Below are 12,956 nucleotides of genomic sequence, written 5' to 3' on the forward strand. Positions count from 1 at the left end.
ACTCTCCCCCCACCGCCGCTCACTTGTTCATTTTTACCGGGCAGGGGCAGGGGGTGAGGACTCCAGCTGGGGGGTCCGGGCTCTGGGGTAGCACTGAGAATGAGGGGTTTGGAGTGTGGGAGGGCTAGGGCTTGGGGCCGAGGGCTTTGGAGGTGGGATGGGGCTCAGGGTTGAGGCAGGGGGTTGAGGTGCAAGCTCTGAGAGGGAGTTAGGGTGTGGGAGGGGGCTCAGGGCCAGAGGTTGGGGTGCAGGAGGGGATGCGGGGTGCAGGCTCCGGGCAGTGCTTCCCTCCGGCGGCTCCCAGAAGCAGCAGCATGTCCCTGCAGCCCCTAGGTGGAGGCACAGGCAGAGGGCTCTGCGTCCTGCCCGTGCCCACAGGCTCCACCCCCGCAGCTCCCGTTGGCCATGGTTCTCAGTAAATTGGTCCAATGGTTAATTACTCTCACTTTTAAAATGTACATCTTATTTCCTGTTGGCCTTTAGCTGTCTGCAACTTCCACCCATGGGCTCGTATTAGCCCTTTCTCCACTAGACTGACAAGCCCATTGGTACAGCTCTGGTCCCATGCAGAGAATGTAATCAAGTCACCACCTAACCTTGAGGCTAGGGCCACTGAAGCTACTTGTCAGGGACCCAGCCCTGCGCTCTGGGTGTCCCTAAGCCTCTGGCTGCGGAAGTTGGGACTGGCTGACATGGGCTGGCTCGCTCGATAACTGCCCTGTTCTGGTCAGCCCCGCTGACGCATCTGCAGGGCGCGAGGCGGGAACTGAACCCGCCTTGCAGCCAGCCCCAGGGGCTGCGCCGGGTCCTGGCTCATGCTGTGCAAGGCTGTTGGGCTGCTCCCAGGGTGGGCTGCAGTTCAGGCGTGAGTACAGCACAACTCCAGCCAGGCTGTACCCTTCGGGACACCTCAGACCCACAAAAAGAAAAGGAGTCCTTGTGGCACCTTAGAGACTAACCAATTTATTTGAGCACGAGCTTTCGTGAGCTACAGCTCACTTCATTGGATGCATACCGTGGAAACTGCAGAAGTTTCTTTTTGCGAATACAGACTAACACGGCTGTTACTCTGAAACTCAGACCCACAGCGGCTCAGGATGCCCCAGACGGGATGGGGGGGGTCACCATTCAACCATGCCTGTCCCTCCATTGGGCCATGCACTGAGCCCCACACCCCAATCCCAGCGCTGTGTGCCTGGGCCCTGCCCTGAGCCTCCCCCACGCCCGCCCATCCCAGCTGTTCCTGGGAATGGGAGCTGTGGATCTGGCACTCAGGGTGGGGGCAGCACGCAGAGCCTCCCTGATCGTACCTGCACCCCGGGGCTGCCGGGACACGCTGGCCACTTCAGGGAGCCACACAGACCCAGGGCAGACAGGGAACCTGCCTCAGCCCCCCTGCATCGCCGACCAGGAGCCGCCCGAGGTAAGTGCTGCCTGGCTGGAGCCCACACTCCCGAACCCCCTCCCGCACCCAAACACCCTCCTAGAGCCTGCATCCTGCACCCCTGCCCCAGCCCTGCTCCCCTCCAGGAGCCTGCACCCCTTCTACTTCCCAGTCCTGAGCCTATTCCTGCACTCCAAACCCCTTGGCCCCAGCCCAAAGACCCTTCCTACATCCCAAACCCCTCATCCCGAGCCCCACCCCAGCACCCTCACACACACACACACCCTGCCCCAGCTCGGACACCGCTTCCACACCCTGAACCCCTCATTTCTGGCCCCATCCCAGTGAGCCCAGAGTGAGGGTGGGAGAGAGCAAGCGAGAGGGAGGGGGGATGGAGTGAGTGGCCTCAGAGAAAGGGTGTGGCAGGGGCACGGCTGGGGGGTTCGGTTTTGTACGATTAGGAAGTTGGCAATGCACTGAACCTGCCTGCCTGCCCCTGCCATCCCACCGCTGTGCACCTGCGCCCTGCTCCGAGCCTGCCCCGCTCCACTGCTACGGTTGCCAACTTTCTATGCGCACAAAATCAAACACCCTTGCCCCTCCCCTCCTCTGATGCCCCACCTCTTCTCCAAAGCCCCATCCCCTGCTCACTTCACCCCCCCCCCTCTGCTTGCTCTCCCCAACCTCACTCACTTGCTCATTTTCACCAGGCTGACCCAGGGGGCTGGGGTGCAGGAGTGGGAGAAGGCTCCGGCTGGGGGTGCAGGCTCCAGGGTGGGGCCAGAACTAAGTGCCTGGCTGGTAGGGCATGTTTGGGGTCAGGAAGGAATTCTCCCCCTGGTCAGATTGGCAGAGGCCCTGGGGTTTTTTGTCTTTCTCTGCCACATCAGGGCATGGGGCATTTGCTGGTTTGAACCAGACAGAGTCAGTGGTGGATTCTCTTGACTGGAGTACTTTGGTAACTCAGCCAGAGGCCCTGGGTCTATTGCAGGAGCAGGTGGGGGAGGTTCTGTGGCCTGCAATGTGCAGGTCAGACTAGATCGTCTCAGTGGTCCCTTCTGGCCTTAAAGTCTAGGAGGCATCTGGCCAGGATACAAGCCGCTCAGTGGGGAGGGCTGGATTCACACCCCTGCACCTGCCTGGTCCCTGCTAGGGGGCAGCACTTTGACAGCCCAGCTCACTGCACACAGGGGTTTGATGGCACTTGGAGAATCAGCCCTTAAGCAGAAAGGCCCACTGAGCCGTCACTGGGGGAGCCACGGCTCTTGTTGAGCTCCCTGGCCCTGGGCACACCGGGCCTGACTAACCCCGCTCAGGCCTTGAATGCACAGCCCTTGGCAGTCAACTTCAGGGCCTCTTGCCTGCTCCCCCAGCCCCCTCATGGCCAGACTGGGGCCCCCCCAGCACCAGCGCTCCCAAGCAGAGTGAAGCAGCCCTGCTGAGAGTGAGGGCACGACTCCCCCCCAGGGCAGCAGACGCCAGCCACCAGCTCAGGCTGGCACCTTGGGGGAGGTCAGCCTGGTGGAACAGTGCCAGGGCGTGAGCCTGCAGCACCCATCGGTCCCCACCACCCCCGCCGACACAGCAATTCCAGACGCTCACAGGTTGCAGGGGACTTTAGAGACTTGGGACACATCGGCTGGTAAAAGGCAGCCCTGCTCCCCCCACCCTCTCTGCAGCCCACCCGGGGGGAGCTGCCCCCACCCCCAGGCCCTGCCTTGGGAGCTTCCCCCACCTCACACAGGTAGCAGGAGACTTCATTGGTCACTTGCCCCCAGCCAGGGCAGCCTGGGGCCAGAGCTTAGGGCCAGCCCCTTCCCCTTAAGTCAGCACAATTAGAGGGTGTGGGGCCCAGGGCCCCTTTCTTGTGCTGTGAAGGGCTCAACTCGGCACCAAATGCCCAGGCAGGTGACAACGCTGCAGCCACCATGGGCCCTGAGCCCAGGCACCAATCTCGCCCCTTGCCCCCCCGGGCAGCCATGGTCCGGGGGCAGTGCCAGGCTGAGAACTGCTTGCTGGGCATTAGGAGAGCGGGGGTAACCCTGGGGTAGATCAGCAGTGAGTTGCGGATAAACCAGCTACAAGGCACCAAACCCAGCTCACAAACCCATGTAACAGGGGCTGTAGGGTGCCTGGGGCAGAGGTGGAAGCGGTGGAGGGGGGCATGGCAGTGGTTCTGGGCTCCTTGGCCTGGCTCAGGCGGGGAGGGCAGAGCCCATGGATAAATATCAGTTTATTGGCTTCAGAGCATGGGGAGCGAGGACTAGGAGCACAGGGGGGCCAAGCACAGACAGATAGACAGACGGGAGCTGCCAGCTCACGCCAGCCGGGGCCTTGTGGGGCAGGCACAGCCCCTCACCCTGCACAGCCCCCTCTGGCAGCGCCCTGCTGCTCCCTGGGACGAAGGGCTGGCACAGCCGCTACTGGGAGAAGATGCCCTTGAAGCGGATCTTGTCCTCATTGTCCTTCTGGCGCAGGCGTGTCTCCATGCTGCGCAGCTCCTTGGCCACCACGGGGGCCAGCGACGGGTCCAGCGCCAGAACCTTGGCGAAGTCGGCCTGGGCCTCGGCCGTATTCCAGACGGCGGCATGCGCCTTCCCCCGCTTGAAATAGGCCTTGATGTTGTCTGCGGGGAGAGAGCACGGGGCAGTGCCCCTCAGATCCGACTCACAACCCCTGCTAGCCCAGCCCTGGGCTCCCCCGCCCCACAGTCCTGCCAGTGCCCTCAGACCCGACTCACAACCCCCTGTAGCCCGCCCCTGGGCTCCCCCACAGCTCTGCCAGTGCCCCTCAGTCCCTGCTGTCCCCCACACAGCTCCTCACCTTCATACTTATTGAGGATGGAGGAGCAGTGGTCCAGCACCTCGTAGTACTCATGGCACAGCAGCTTGCACTGGCAGTAGTTCAGCAGCAAGGGGGTGATCTTCAGGTCCAGCTGCATCCAGTCTGGGGAGCCCGGCTGCTCCTGCGAGGGGGGAGGGGAATGAGGCGTAGGCACTGGGGGGAGGGGGGAAGGAAGGGGAGACCTGGGGCTGGATCCTGGCAAGACAGTGGGCTTGGTGCTGGCACTGAGGCAGAGGCGCCCGCGGTTGGGGATTGTGGAAATATTGTCATGAACCATGTGCATGACTCAGTTTCCCCACCCACTCCGCAATGGGGGTGAAGGGGTTAATTCCTCCATTGGGACAAGGATGGCTGGGAGTCACGTGGCCAGCGGTAGGCCTCAGCCAGAGCCCCTGCGTTACCAACTGCAGAGCCGAGGGCCAGCTCAGAGGGGACAGACCCAGCAGGAGGCTGGGCTAGGAACCAGGGCAGAGAGCACCCGATGGACACCAGGCAGGCCCTTGACAGAGGGGCAGCAGTTTCTGCCCATCTGGATGTGACATAGGCCTGGCTGCCCCGAGCCGTCCCCACGTGGATGCTGCCGTGTTCTGACCGGGGGGCCCTGGCTGCAGGTGCGCCCTGGGGCGTCGCTCCCTGGAGGCAGAGCAGGCTGATTTCAGCAGGACTCGCTGTCGGAGCTCACGGGGAAATGGGAAGCTGGAGCCGAAAGCCCCATCCCTGAGCTGCGGAGGGCTCAGGGCTAATGGGGGCTCTCCCAGGAGAATGTGTGGACGGAGGCACGCCAGGCCCCTCGGGGACAGCAGGTGGGTGGGAGTGGCCTGGAACAGCCACCGAGCCAGCTCCCTGCCCCACCCTGTGGTCAGGGTCAGTGTCTAGGGACGTAGTGCCCAGGTGGGGCACCGCTCACCTTCATCTGCAGGTTCTTCAGGCAGGCGATGGCATCGTAGTACTTGGCGGCTGCCTCAGTCACCTTGCCCTGGTGATAGAGCTCGTTGCCCTCCTCATGGATCAGCGGAACAGCCTGCATCTTCTCCTCGTCCGTCATGGCCCATGGGTCCTGCCGATACGAGCCGGGCGCCTCCACCTGCAATACTGTGTCAGTGCGGGAGAGCCCGGACCGCACCCCACCCCCGTCCATCCCAAGAGAGCCCCGCCCCGCCCCACCCCAGCCACGGGGTACCACGCCCATCCAGAGAGAGCCCCGCCCCGCCCCAGCCACGGGGTACCACGCCCATCCCAAGAGAGCCCCGCCCCACCCCAGCCACGGGGTACCACGCCCATCCGGAGAGAGCTCAGCCCCGCCCCGCCCCAGCCACGGGGTACCACGCCCATCCGGAGAGAGCCCCGCCCCAGCCACGGGGTACCACGCCCATCCAGAGAGCGCCCCGCCCCAGCCACGGGGTACCACGCCCATCCCGAGAGAGCCCCGCCCCGCCCACGCCACAGGGTACCACGCCCATCCGGAGAGAGCCCCGCCCCGCCCACGCCACAGGGTACCACGCCCATCCCGAGAGAGCCCCGCCCCGCCCAGCCACGGGGTACCACGCCCATCCGGAGAGAGCCCTGCCCCAGCCACGGGGTACCACGCCCATCCGGAGAGAGCCCGCCCCGCCCCAGCCACGGGGTACCACGCCCATCCAGAGAGAGCCCCGCCCCAGCCACGGGGTACCACACCCATCCAGAGAGAGCTCCGCCCCGCCCCAGCCACGGGGTACCACGGCCATCCCGAGAGAGCCCCGCCCCAGCCACGGGGTACCACGCCCATCCCGAGAGCCCCGCCCCGCCCCAGCCACGGGGTACCACGCCCATCCCGAGAGAGCCCCGCCCCGCCCCAGCCACGGGGTACCACGCCCATCCCGAGAGAGCCCCGCCCCGCCCCAGCCACGGGGTACCACGCCCATCCCGAGAGAGCCCCGCCCCGCCCCAGCCACGGGGTACCACGCCCATCCAGAGAGAGCCCAGCCCCGCCCCGCCCCAGCCACGGGGTACCACGCCCATCCGGAGAGAGCCCCGCCCCAGCCACGGGGTACCACGCCCATCCAGAGAGCGCCCCGCCCCAGCCACGGGGTACCACGCCCATCCCGAGAGAGCCCCGCCCCGCCCCAGCCACGGGGTACCACGCCCATCCCGAGAGAGCCCCGCCCCGCCCACGCCACAGGGTACCACGCCCATCCCGAGAGAGCCCCGCCCCGCCCACGCCACAGGGTACCACGCCCATCCCGAGAGAGCCCCGCCCCGCCCCAGCCACGGGGTACCACGCCCATCCGGAGAGAGCCCTGCCCCAGCCACGGGGTACCACGCCCATCCGGAGAGAGCCCGCCCCGCCCCAGCCACGGGGTACCACGCCCATCCAGAGAGAGCCCCGCCCCAGCCACGGGGTACCACGCCCATCCAGAGAGAGCTCCGCCCCGCCCCAGCCACGGGGTACCACGGCCATCCCGAGAGAGCCCCGCCCCAGCCACGGGGTACCACGGCCATCCCGAGAGCCCCGCCCCGCCCCAGCCACGGGGTACCACGCCCATCCCGAGAGAGCCCCGCCCCGCCCCAGCCACGGGGTACCACGCCCATCCCGAGAGAGCCCCGCCCCGCCCCAGCCACGGGGTACCACGCCCATCCAGAGAGAGCCCAGCCCCGCCCCAGCCACGGGGTACCACGCCCATCCAGAGAGAGCCCAGCCCCGCCCCAGCCACGGGGTACCACACCCAACCAGAGAGAGCCCCGCCCTGCCCCAGCCACAGGGTACCACGCCCATCCAGCGAGAGTCCAGCCCCGCCCCAGCCACAGGGTACCACGCCCATCCAGAGAGAACCCAACCCCGCCCCAGCCCTGGGGTACCACGCCCATCCCGAGAGGGCCCGGGCACCTTATCCATCACCCCCCCTCCATCCCGTGGACCCATCCCCAGGCACCACAGCTGGCAAGGGGAGAGCCCCAGCCCAGTCCAGCCCCTGGCACCACTCCCCAGTCCCACTACCCCGTCTCCACAGCTTCCCCACCCCTCGGGGACCCCCTTTCCAGCCGGGGTCCCCCACCCCTCAGAGCCCCCCCATCCCCAGGTCCTCGTCACCTTCAGCATGTCGATGGCGAAGATCAGGGGCTGGGGGTTCTGCTGCAGGTCATCCAGGTCAGGGTAGCCGAGAGAGTGGTGCTCATGCATCTGGGCGATGCCGCAGCAGTGCCTCTGGCCCTCCAGGGGGTCCTTCCCCGCGGCAATGTTCCGCAGGCTCTTCGCCACCAGCGGGTACAGCACCACGTGCTGGGGGGACAGGGTGTCAGCACCGGGCAGCGGGGGAAAGGGGTGTCACGCAGGATCCCGGGGCGCAGGCTGAATGCAGGAATTGGTGGTACTGACCCTGGGCACCTGCCCACTCTGCCTGGCCTCCTGGGGCGTGGGGGGGAGGGAGGGATCACTGCGCCAGCTGGGTTGGAACCAGACCCCTTCGTAAGGATGGGCTGGAATCAACACCCACAAATGGAGAAGACCCGGCAGAGACCTGGGAGCGCTGTAACTCCTAACCGCCAGCCCAGGAAGGCGTCTGGCTAGGGCTGGGCACAGACGGGAGGAGTGGGGGCTGCGGGGAGGCAGGCCTAGTCTGCGTTGCAAGGCTCTGCCCACTCTGAGAGCGAGAACATCAGCCCCCCAACCAGCAGAGCTGCGCTGGCAGAACCCCCGGCGCCGACGCAGCCGCTGTCAGCAGAGCATGTGGTGTCTGGGAAGGTCACTGTGGTGGCAGATCTTCTCCTGCTGCCTTTCATCTGGAGCAGCGACTCTGCCGACACTGCCAGACCTGTGCTCTACACAGTACAGTACAGAGCCCTGGCCGGTCCAGCTAGAATCGCTGCGTGCTTGGCTCCCCACAGGGCTCAAAGCCTCCAGCAGATCTCAGCTGGACTAGCTCCTGGTGAGTCTGAAGGCTCAGAACCATTGTGGCCGTATGGCCTGCCCTTGTGGATGGCTCTGCCCAGAGCCTGGTGAAACCAAAGTCTGCTCCCCAGAGAGACTGTCTCAAGGCTCAGGTTACAGCACAGAAATACCTGATGTTGGGGTCCTGGTGTCACACAGGAACTTTGCCTGCATCCCACCCCCCAGGGACAGGGCTTGGAGGGGGGATGCAGGGAGCTGTGGGGCCGGCAGGGGTGGGAGGATACCTTGGTGTCACACAGGAACTCAGCCTGCTCCCCGTCCCGCATGGTGCTCAGGATGGTCTCCCACACCGGCAGCTTGAATTTCTTGCCAATAATGAGCTCCATGGGCTTCCCGCGGGCACGGCTGTCATCCAGCACATGGTGCTCCCCGTCGGACAGCATGGTGCGGTAGTGGAAAGTGGCCTGGGTAGGAGATCAAACACGGCTGAGGCTGTTCCACACCCCACCCCACCCAGCACAATGGGGCTCCACGGGCCAGTGACTGCTCGCCAGGACCCAGTGGCCGTGACAGGGCAGGGAGGCTTGCATTGGAAGGTGTGGGCACTAGTACTGGGATTCTCAGCTCTTGCTGACAAGCCCCAGTGACAGAGCCATGCCCCTACTAGCCCATTAGATAGGAAATGGGCCCTAGCAGGGACAGGGTCACCCAGAGCACCCCTGCGTGCCCAGCTTGGGGATGTGTGCTCCTGGCAGGCCCCTGCTACATACCATGCCCACCCTCATAAGCGCTGACTCTGTGGGTACTCCGGGGCTGGAGCACCCATGGGGAAAAATTAGTGGGTGCTCCACCCCCCCCAGCCCCACCTCCTCCTCTCCTGAGTGCGCCACATCCCTGCTCCTCCACCTACCTCCCAGTGCACCAGGGGCGGCCAGGCGGGAACCTGGTGTGCTCAGGGGAGGAGGCGGGGCTGGGGCGGGGCCTTTGGGGAAGGGGTTGGAATAGGGGCAGGGCCTCATGGAAGGGGTGGAGTGGGGGTGGGGCAGAGGGGGGCTTGAGCACCCAGGGGAAAGAGGGGAAGTCGGCGCCTATGCCCAGCCCACCCACTGGACTGGGGCGCACTGCGCAGCCCTGGCCTCCTGGACTAGCAGGACACGGGGGCGTCGGGCAGGACACGGGGGCGTCGGCCTGAGCTCTGCCAGCCCTAAGGGGCTCCCCTTCCCTGGGCTACTGTGTCTCCAGGGGCCCTGGGCACCGTGCCAGCCCAGCCAGGCCCATGCTGCCCCCAGGGCTCCAGCTACCCTCCACCCTCCCACTGCCAGGCTCGGGAGACTGCCAAGACGGAGCGACCCTACCAAAATATCCCAGCCCCCTCCCGGGCCCCTCGCGTCCCTGCCCCACCCCCAACCACAGAAGGCGGGGCCTGTCACTGCGGGCAGCTCGGGCCACGCCCCCTCCCTGGGACAGAGCGTCCCAGCCCCAACACGTTCTGCGTGCCCCGCCTCCATTAGCGTGGCTGGCCAATCAGCAAGCAGGAGCGGTTGTACGTCGCTGAACACAGCGCCAATAGAAACACGGCGCTGGAAAGCGGGGCAAGTTACCATAGTACCGGCTCGCTGCCGCAGGCGCAGTCATCACCCCCGCCCCTGTCAGCGCCGACGGACTCCGGCAGGCAGGCGCCGCTAGGCCCCTTCTAACGGTCCGTCCCTGCCGCGCATGCGCGCCAGAACCCGGCCCCGCTCTGTCCCGAGGGGTGGGGCGGCTGGTTACCTTGGTGCCGTCGCGGTAGTCGGGCATCGGGCCCCGGCCCTCCTGCACCAGCCGCTTCGCGATCCCGTCGGCCCGCAGCTGCGCGACCTGGTCCGCCATGATGGCTCCTGCACAGCGGCTTCTGCCTACGCCGCCGACTCGGACCGCTCCGGGGCTTTCCGGAAGGGCTCGGGTACTTCCGGAACTGATCGGCCGTTTCCGGACCCGCTCGGCTACAGCCGGCGGGCGCTCGGCTATTTCCGGAATGGCTCTCCGGGCGCGTGGCAGTGGGAGGTCCGCGCTACAGCGTATGGAAGAACGGGCTGGAAGCGCTTAGAATCATAGAATCATAGAATATCAGGGTTGGAAGGGACCTCAGGAGGTCATCTAGTCCAACCCCCTGCTCAAAGCAGGACCAATCCCCAGTTTTTGCCCCAGTTCCCTAAATGGCCCCCTCAAGGATTGAACTCACAACCCTGGGTTTAGCAGGCCAATGCTCAAACCACTGAGCTTTTCAAACAACTTAGCGTTGTTCACTCTGAATCCTACTGACGGGGGGACTCTGTCTAGTGCCCCTGATCTCTGCCTAGTGCCCCCGATCTCTGCCAGCCCTCCCCACCCAGCTCACCCCACTGAGTCTTGCCTCCACCCCACCCTGGGTCTGTGGGGTTAGGAGTCCCACCTGGGGCATTCTGCAAGATAGGAGCTTGCTCCTCGTGCTCCCAGCTAGAGGAGCTGGTAGTTTGGGAGCGAGGCCATGGGATAGAGCCCTGCACAGGGAGCAAACAATTCGATGTTTATTGGGGTGAACTTCCAGCTAGCATGATTCCAGTTTCCTTCCTTAGTGTCCCCCTTCCCAGCTCTGACACCACAGAGCCTTACACCTGTGTCCCTGTTCCCATTCCTGCCCTTAGCCAAACATGATTCCAATTTCCCCACCCCCATTCCCTGTTCCCATTTCCCCCACACCCACTCACCCAGTTCCTGATTTACTATATAGTCTGCAGTCAAACTTGAGTTCTGCTTAGCTATACCTTAACCAATCATTTTCCTGAAATTTAACTCACCAATCCTAACATATTGTAACATGATTATGTAACGAATTATATCCCACCACCTTAATTAGTTTACACCCAGCAAAATTAATTATACAGCAGACAGGAACAATCACAGAACCAGACAGAGATTATACAGACAAACAATAGGAAAATGGGGACTACAGTAATAGAACAAACACAGAAATGAGGATTTCACATCCCAGCTATCGATAAGTGAGTTCTTGCCAGACAGGATGCTACCAAACTAAGTTTCCTTTTACGTCTTCTAGGCACTTCCCTTTCTCTGGAGGTGATAGGCATTATCAGGACAGGATTGTATTCCTAACAGCCCAATAGCACCTTCTTTCAATGTGACTAGTTTGGAATGTGAGGATGTGACTGGTCGCTTCCCAGCTTATGGCTGCCTCTGCTGCTTAGCCAAAGGCCTTAGCCTAAGAACAGGGCCTCAGACTGTCACAGTAAGAGAAGGCCCTTACACTGGCAGACAGTGATTTTGATTCTTTCTTTTATACCTCTAACTAGCCAAGTGATAAGAATACACCTAAATTCTTAAAGTACAGGCCTTTGCAGACAGGCCTGAATATCTATATCCTAATACCAGGTAGGACTGGAGACCTCAGTCTTGTGACTCCAAATTCCACTGATGAAACTTAAGCAGATCTGAGATAACAGGATCAGGGCCCTAGGTGTTCTTTTTATAGTTGCCTGGCAGCCTCCTGACAGCGTGCAGTCCTTGGGTGAAGAATAGTGTCTTTGAACTAACCTATTTCCTAGTACCGCCAATAATTAGCTACATGGATTAGTATAAGGCAACTTTCAGAGTAGCAGCCGTGTTAGTCTGTATTCGCAAAAAGAAAAGGAGGACTTGTGGCACCTTAGAGACTAACAAATTTATTTGAGCATAAGCTTTTGTGAGCTACAGCTCACTTCATCGGATGCAACTGTCCCTCTCCCACTATTTACAGGTAGCTTACTACATACTTCAAAGAGAAATGAAGGCAGTGATCTAAATGTTAACATCTCCTTTTGATCTCTGAATTAAAGAATACAGTGATAGGAACCATTTGGTTACATTGTCAACCTCTAACAATATATATGTAAACACACAAAAACCACAAATCGTTATCTACTAATATGTCTCTAAAGGTTGAATCTGGGTCATTGAGCCTGCTATGGCCCTGTGTCAGAGGGCTTTTGAAATCTTAATAAGCAGTTGTGTGAGGGGCAGGGGCTGCATCTCAGGAGCAGAGCCGGGTTCTGGGCACCCCAACAAGCACAGCTGGCCGGGAGCAGGCTGCCCAAGTGGCTCCACGCCTCGTTGGTGGGAAGAGTCAGCTGACCGTCTCTTAACCCCAGCAGCCCCTGCAGTCTGGCTGTGGTAACTCCTGCACCTGCTTGTTCCCAGCAGTGCACTGCCCCCCTCCTTGTCCGTCCCTCCCCGCCCCACTCCAGGTAACCCAGCCCTGACTCTGGCTCTGCCCCTGAGCATCAATTCCTGGCAACCAACTCCTGCTCTTACCACCTGGCACAACTAACTGCCCACATCCCAGGCTCTGACACGCCCTGCTCAAATATGCTCCAGTTTGCCCCTCAGACCATTGTCACAATTTAGGGTGCAATCCAGACCGGGGTGCCTTGGATGCTCTGCTGCTGTGCCTCCGGGCCTGGACACCAACGGCCAGCAGACAATCACACAGTCCCCTGAATGTCTGTCTGTCTGCTGTGCAGCCCTAGGTCAGCTCTCTGACCCCAGCAGCCTGCCTACCACACAGCAGCCCCCGGCCCCATCTCAGCCAGCCTTAGTCTGTTCTAGTGGGGTGACCACTCTGAGTCATGTGACTACAGACATTTCACAATGACACTCATCACCAGTGTGTCCCAGGCTTTCATGAAAGGCCTCACTCTTTCTGCTTTTCTAATACACTAATATTGTAGACAAGCCCTTGAGTAAATTGCCTATCTCTTGAAGCTCAGCCCCCTGCGAAAGGCCATCTCCCCCCTCTCCCCCGCCTGCAGTTTGATGGGTTTGTTTCACTTTTGTGGAACTGTACCTTCA

The 12,956-nt window shown here is 62.4% G+C and overlaps 1 protein-coding gene across 1 annotated transcript; it reads right to left on the bottom strand.

The window, feature by feature from the left end:
* Positions 1-943: 943 nt before the first annotated feature.
* AIP (AHR interacting HSP90 co-chaperone) lies at positions 944-10,021 on the bottom strand. Its single transcript, XM_084632508.1, has 6 exons — positions 9,864-10,021; positions 8,378-8,557; positions 7,296-7,484; positions 5,136-5,312; positions 4,208-4,349; positions 944-4,010 (listed from the first exon to the last, which is right to left on the bottom strand). Exons 1-6 carry the CDS (start codon positions 9,960-9,962, stop codon positions 3,805-3,807), a joined length of 993 nt encoding a protein of 330 aa, XP_084488634.1. The 5' UTR covers positions 9,963-10,021; the 3' UTR covers positions 944-3,804.
* Positions 10,022-12,956: the final 2,935 nt, after the last annotated feature.

Source organism: Lepidochelys olivacea (genome assembly GCF_965140295.1).
Source record: "Lepidochelys olivacea isolate rLepOli2 genome assembly, chromosome: 6".
NCBI lineage: Eukaryota > Metazoa > Chordata > Testudines > Cheloniidae > Lepidochelys > Lepidochelys olivacea.

Excerpts from the sequence above, each read along its gene's own strand:
- AIP (XM_084632508.1), bottom strand. The coding sequence starts at position 9,962 with ATGGCGGACCAGGTCGCGCAGCTGCGGGCCGACGGGATCGCGAAGCGG. Across the intron at positions 7,485-8,377 it reads AGTTCCTGTGTGACACCAAG|CACGTGGTGCTGTACCCGCT; the intron begins GTATCCTCCCAC and ends CTGTCCCCCCAG. Across the intron at positions 5,313-7,295 it reads TCGCCATCGACATGCTGAAG|GTGGAGGCGCCCGGCTCGTA; the intron begins GTGACGAGGACC and ends ACAGTATTGCAG.